At 41.6% G+C, this 6,000-nt stretch overlaps 1 protein-coding gene across 1 annotated transcript in view; it reads right to left on the reverse strand.

Moving 5' to 3' along the window:
- The window catches only part of LOC309797587 (forkhead-associated domain-containing protein 1-like), a gene marked incomplete at both ends in the record, with an annotated part of 37,890 nt that extends 32,161 nt beyond the window's left edge, over positions 1–5,729 (reverse strand). Inside the window, one exon of the mRNA XM_082646079.1 lies at positions 5,637–5,729. Coding sequence (XP_082502205.1) covers positions 5,637–5,729 — 93 coding nt within the window. The remainder of the gene's footprint in view (positions 1–5,636) is intronic.
- Between the last annotated feature and the right edge of the window lie 271 nt (positions 5,730–6,000).

Raw genomic sequence — 6,000 nt, forward strand, 5'->3', positions numbered from 1 at the left:
TGGTGTAGGCTCTGGTTCTTTTCTGAGAGGGAGCCCAGAACTGGCAGGGGCCAGGAAAAGGGACGAGAGTCATCTGGCTGGATGGGATCTGGGGTGTGTGTATGAGATCAGTCTGGCTTCACGACCCTCAGATCCCACGCTAGAAGGGCTGACACAGGCTGGAGAGATGGCTCCACCCATGAGAAAGGAGATGGCTGGCAGGACACTGATCACCGAGGGTGAGGGGTGGACACCAGCATTTCATCCCCCTGTCATGTCTGTTCTTTCTTTTTCTCTTCCATCTCCACCCTCGTAGCTGCAGCCCTGCGCTGACTTGGGCTGTCCTAGAGCTCAGTCTTCTAGGGATCCTGGGACTTCCCCAGGGTGGGACTGAGGGAGTCCCTGGGGAGGGGTAGGGTCAGTCAGCCCTTCATTGTTTACCCTTCGCTTCTCTTTTCCTCAAAACAAAGTTTATTGAAAGAATACACACACACACACACACACACACACACACACACACACACACACACACACACACAAGCAGGAGTTCTGCTGATCAAGAACGGAGAGGGAGGGAGCACTGATGGTGGGGTTCTCAAAGTGTGGTCCTGGAGCCAACTCCAGGGGACTCCATTCCCCCCACCTGAACCTGGGGAGCATATAAATGTGAAGATTCCTGGGCCTTACCCCAAACCCACTGGGTCAGAATGCCTAGGAGTTCATGTTGAACAACCACTCTTAAACATACGGAAAATCCAACAACCACTGGCTTTGGTGTTTCTTCATTCTGGAAGAACTGAGTCCCTTTCTCAGCAGAGTTTAAATAACAGCCACATCCAACTCTAAAGATTACAGTTTACAAGGCACAACAAATCATATAAATTATAACTTGCAAGGTTTAGCTGTGAAATGAGCAAGGCTGAGGCTTTTGAGCCATGTAAAATGGGAGAGGGGAGATTGTGAATAGAGCTCCTGATGGCTCGCCTGCACACAGCAGCTGGGATGTTCACTGGCAGGTCTCCCCCTTGTTTACAATCCTTCAAGCCTTCTTCCCACTGCTTTTCAGATAAAGATCAAAACCCTTATGGTGACATGAAGGAGGCCGACTTGTCCCTTAGCCCTCCTCCTTCCCACTCTGACTTCTGGATGCCCTGGTTTTCTCTCAGTCCCTTGGGTTCACAATATGCTCTTCCACCTCAGGGCCCTTGCACATGCCATTCCCTTCTCCTATTGTCTAGTTAAGTCCTCCTTGTCTTCCATATTCCTTTCCTTTACAGCCCCAATGTTGGAATGGAATTAGTCACACCTTTGTGGGATCATTTGACTTATTTCTCTCTCTCCTGGCAGCTTCCTGATGGCAGGGACCATGTCCAGTTCTGCCATCACTGTACCCCTAGACTTGGCTCGGTGCTGAGGCTCTGGGTAAATACTGGGCAATGAATGAGTGATAGCAACAGTTATCACTGTTGACTATAAACAGTTCTCACTAGCCTGGCTATAAACAGGCTTCCTATTGCCTTAGGGAACCAAACTCCTTACAGGATATAGAAAAAAGTCTGGAAGGTAAAACCCTGCAAATATCAATATTGATATTTCCCTGAGCCAAATGATTACAAGTGACTTTTATTTTCTTCCTTATATTTTCCTTTCTCCCAATTTTTAAAAACAAGAAGCATGTAACTACCTTCCATTATCGGAAAGAGTAAATGATGTCGAAATACTACGATACCAATAGTCAAAACAACATGTCAGCCTTGCTGATGAGTAGAAATCTTTAGAAGCATGACTGCCTATTCTTTAGGATTGATCCAAGCAAATAAAACAATCTTTTTTATTTGCTAGATGTAACCTCTGGGTAAATGCAATGATGACTTTTTAGTAATATAAATCCCTGAATTTTTTTTTTTTTTTTTTTTTTTTTTTTCGGTACGCGGGCCTCTCACTGTTGTGGCCTCTCCCGTTGCAGAGCTCAGGCTCCGGACACGCTGGCTCAGCGGCCATGGCTCACGGGCCCAGCCGCTCCGCGGCATGTGGGATATTCCCGGAACGGGCACGAACCCGTGTCCCTTGCATCGGCAGGCGGAATCTCAACCACTTCGCCACCAGGGAAGCCTAGTGACGTATTTCTTAAGCTAAGTCCGAGGAGCAGTAAGCAGTGAATTATTTATATACAATGAACGCAACTCAACTTCTGTCTAGTTAATAACTGTCCTCATTAGTTCCCTTTTCCAAATGGCTTATTAATGTCAGTGGATCCTCATCTCAACCCTGTGCACCTCTGAGGATTCTTCTCAGTCTCTGTTTTAGGAGACCATAATAATGATCATTGTGTCATTCACTGAGCACCACATGCCAGGCTCTTTATATGCATTTCTCACTTAATCCTCAGAATAACCCTGTGAGGTAAGAGGTTTACAGACAGGGAAAAGGAGCTCAGAGTGATTAAGTAATTTGGTTGAAGTCACTCAGCCACAAAGTAGCCTAATGAGATTCAAACCCAGCTCTGTCTATCTCCAAAGCCTGTGCTTTTAAAAATTACTACAGTTTTCTAATATCATAGTCCGGTTCAAAACAGAGATCTCTGTCTCTACTTTAGCCAGACAGGAAATAAAACTACCCCAAATCTATGCCTTGTTAGGATAAAGAAGAAACTACAGTTCTTCTTCTTCTTCTTTTTCCTCCCACTTTGCACACTGAACAGATGTTCTGTGTCCTTGAAGGGAGACCATATCATGGAGGAGAATCTCACGGGGACGTTCATGGAGTTATCTTTAAATCTGTTGCGTTTACAATAAACATTCTCAGAAAACTAGGAATAAAGGGGGAAATTTCTCACTTGGTAAGAACATGTATAAATACCCTACAGCTAACCTCGTACTTAACGGTTAAAGACTGACTTTTTTCCCCTAAGGTCAGGAACAAGTGAATATAAGGATTTATACACTGCTCTTGTTCAGCAGAGTCCTGGAAGTCTTAACCAGGGAAATAAAGCAAGGAAAAGAAGATTCAAGACATTCACATCTCCTTTTCTGAAAGGAGAAATAAAATTGTTCTTATTTGCAGATGACATGATTGTTTATGTATAAAATCCCAAGAAATCTACAAAAGCCCTTATATAAGAAAGTGCAGTTAAGGTTCCAAGATACCAAGAAGCATACAAAAATCAACTGTATTTCTATATACTGTCAATTAACATGTGGACACCAAAATTAAAAATATAATACCATTTACAATCACTCAAAAAAAAAAAAAGAGAGATATACTTAAGTGTAAATCTAACAAAACATGTTCAGGACTCGTATGCTGAAAACTACAAAACACTCATGAGAGACACTGAATAAATGGAGAAATATACCATGATCATGAATTGGAAGACAATGTAGGAGTATATCAATTATTCTCACATTGTTATATAGGATTAAACACAATTCCAATCAAAATTACAGCATGATATTTTGTATATACAGACAGGCTTACACTAAAATGTAAATGGAAAGGCAAAGGAACTAGAATAGGTTAAAAATTTTTTTTAAAGAAAAGTGGGAGGAATCACACTACCTGATTTAAGAGTTACATAGCGACAGTAATCAAGGCTATCTCATAATGGTAGATCCATTATGACAAATAGATCCATGAAACATAATAGGGAACTAAGAAGTAGCCCCCCTAGAAAGTATGGCCAGATTATTTTTGACAAACTTGCAAAAGCAATTCAATGGAGAAAGGATAGTCTTTTCAACAAATGGTTCTGGAACAACTAAATATCCACATGCAAGAAAAATGAACTTTGACCTAAATCTCACATCATAAACGACAGTGAACCCAAAATGGTTCATAGATTTAAACATAAAAGTATAAAACACTTAGAAGAAAACATAAGAGAAAATCCTCAGGGTCAGGGACCTTGTGGCATGTTCTTAGACATGACACTAAAAGCATGATCTATAAAAGAAAAAATAACTACCTGGACTTCATCAAAAGTTAAAGCTTTTGCTCTGTGAAATACTCTGCTAAGAGAATGAAAAGACAAGCTACGGATGGGAGAAAATATTTGCAAACCATCTATCTGACAAGGGACTCATATCTAAAATACAGAAAGAATTCTCAAAACTCAATGGTAAAAAAATTAACAATTCGATTAGAAATACTTAAAAGATATGAAGAGATATTTCACTGAAGAGGATATGCAGAAGGCAAACACGTACATGAAAAGACATTTAACATCACTATCGATTTGGGAAATGCAAGTTAAGACTATGATGAGATACCACTACACACTTACTAAAACAGCTAAAATGAAAAACAGTGTTTAGGCTAATTGCTGGTGAGGATGTATCTCACACATTGCTGGTGGAAATGAAAAATGGTACAGCCACGCTGGATAAGCCTGGCAGTTTCTTTACAAACCGAATCTATATAAACACATATGTTAATCCATGCAATCATACTCCTGAGCATTTATCACAGAGAAATAAAAACTTATGTTCACACAAAAACCTGTACACAAATGTTTATGGTACATTTATTTGTAATAGCCCCAAATGGAAACAAAATGTCCTTCAAAAAGTGAATGGTTAAACATAGGTGATACGTCCATACCGTGGACTATTACTCAGCAATAAAAGAACAAGCTAATAACCTAAATGGATGTCAAGGGCATTACAATGACTAAAAAAAAAAAAAAAAAAATCAATCGCAAAGGTCATAGATAAATGATGAAAATTATAGAGACGGAGAACAGATTAGTGGTTTTCGGAGCGTGGGGACGATGGTGGGAGGAGGAATTGTGACTATAAAAGGAGCATCTCAAGGGACATCTCTGATGATGGAATACTCCTATATCCTGAGGGCCACACCCAAATCCACACATGGTAAAATGGCACAGGACTCCACACATGCTTCGTGCCATTCTCTCTACCATTTGTGCATCTATAATTATTTCAAAATAAAGTTTAAAAAACTCTGTTGAGTGAAGTCTGAGAGTGGTCTGCCTTTCACAGTCCTAAAGGGATTCCATTGCATTTCTCTTTCTGCTTCAATATTTTAATCCCTTTCAAAATGTTAAAAGGCTCAAAGCCACTGTTTTTATAATTCCTTACTTACAATTTCTTCCAACTTCCTTGGCTGTCAATGAGCTGGGACTGTGGACCAAGCCACAGCTAATTCAGAGAATGGAATGAAATGAAGTGAGAGAGCACTGAGGCCATGCCCAGGGCTTACCCTGATTTACTACTTGGAGGTACGTGGGCGGGGGAGGGCTCTGAGGGGCCCATAGTCTCCAGAAGCTCTGGAAAGGGCGAGAGGCCATTGCTCAAGCTGGGCACTTCAGGTGGCCGTGGCTGCCACACGCGGAGCAGGTGAAGGTCAAGCATCAGCTCTAAGCCCACCTTCCAAACCACGCCATCAGGGTGGGACACTGCAGACACAGTCAGCAAAGGACACAGGGCCCATCGCACTTTGCACTGTGCTCATTCTTACCACATGTGCCAGGGAGACCCAGCACATGCCGGGATTGGTTATTGGTGGCACACCGAGGAAGGCTGGGACTGTTAGCCAGAGGCTGTGCTTTACAAGAGACTGGAGTCCACAGAACAGTAAGGACTTTTGGTGGTGTGAGAGGTAGGGAGGGTTGGGGACTGGCTAGGAAGAGGTCTTACCTCTAAAACAAGGTCTGAATTTTCATGCCTTCCAATCGTAGTGCTTTTATTCAGGACAAAATAGCCTTCTGCACTCTTTAGATAGGCTTTCATATTCTCTGCTTTCCCTATAAAAGGTTTTCAGAAAACAATTTTGTTAGAAAAATACAGTCCTCTAATTATTCAATGTCATATTTAGAATGAATGGAATACACCATAATGTCCACAGGAGAAGTCAGCAGAGGTAGGAGTGGATAGCTGGATTTAACAATGATCACAATGATAATTCCACACATTTTTAAGACTGTCCTTTTAACAGTGATAGCCGGCATAGATGAGCTTGCTTCTGATCACAAGAGGACATCCTTTATGTAACTCAGAGCAC

The sequence above is a fragment of the Mesoplodon mirus genome (assembly GCF_964341445.2).
Source record: "Mesoplodon mirus genome assembly, contig: HAP1_SCAFFOLD_759, whole genome shotgun sequence".
Lineage (NCBI taxonomy): Eukaryota > Metazoa > Chordata > Mammalia > Artiodactyla > Ziphiidae > Mesoplodon > Mesoplodon mirus.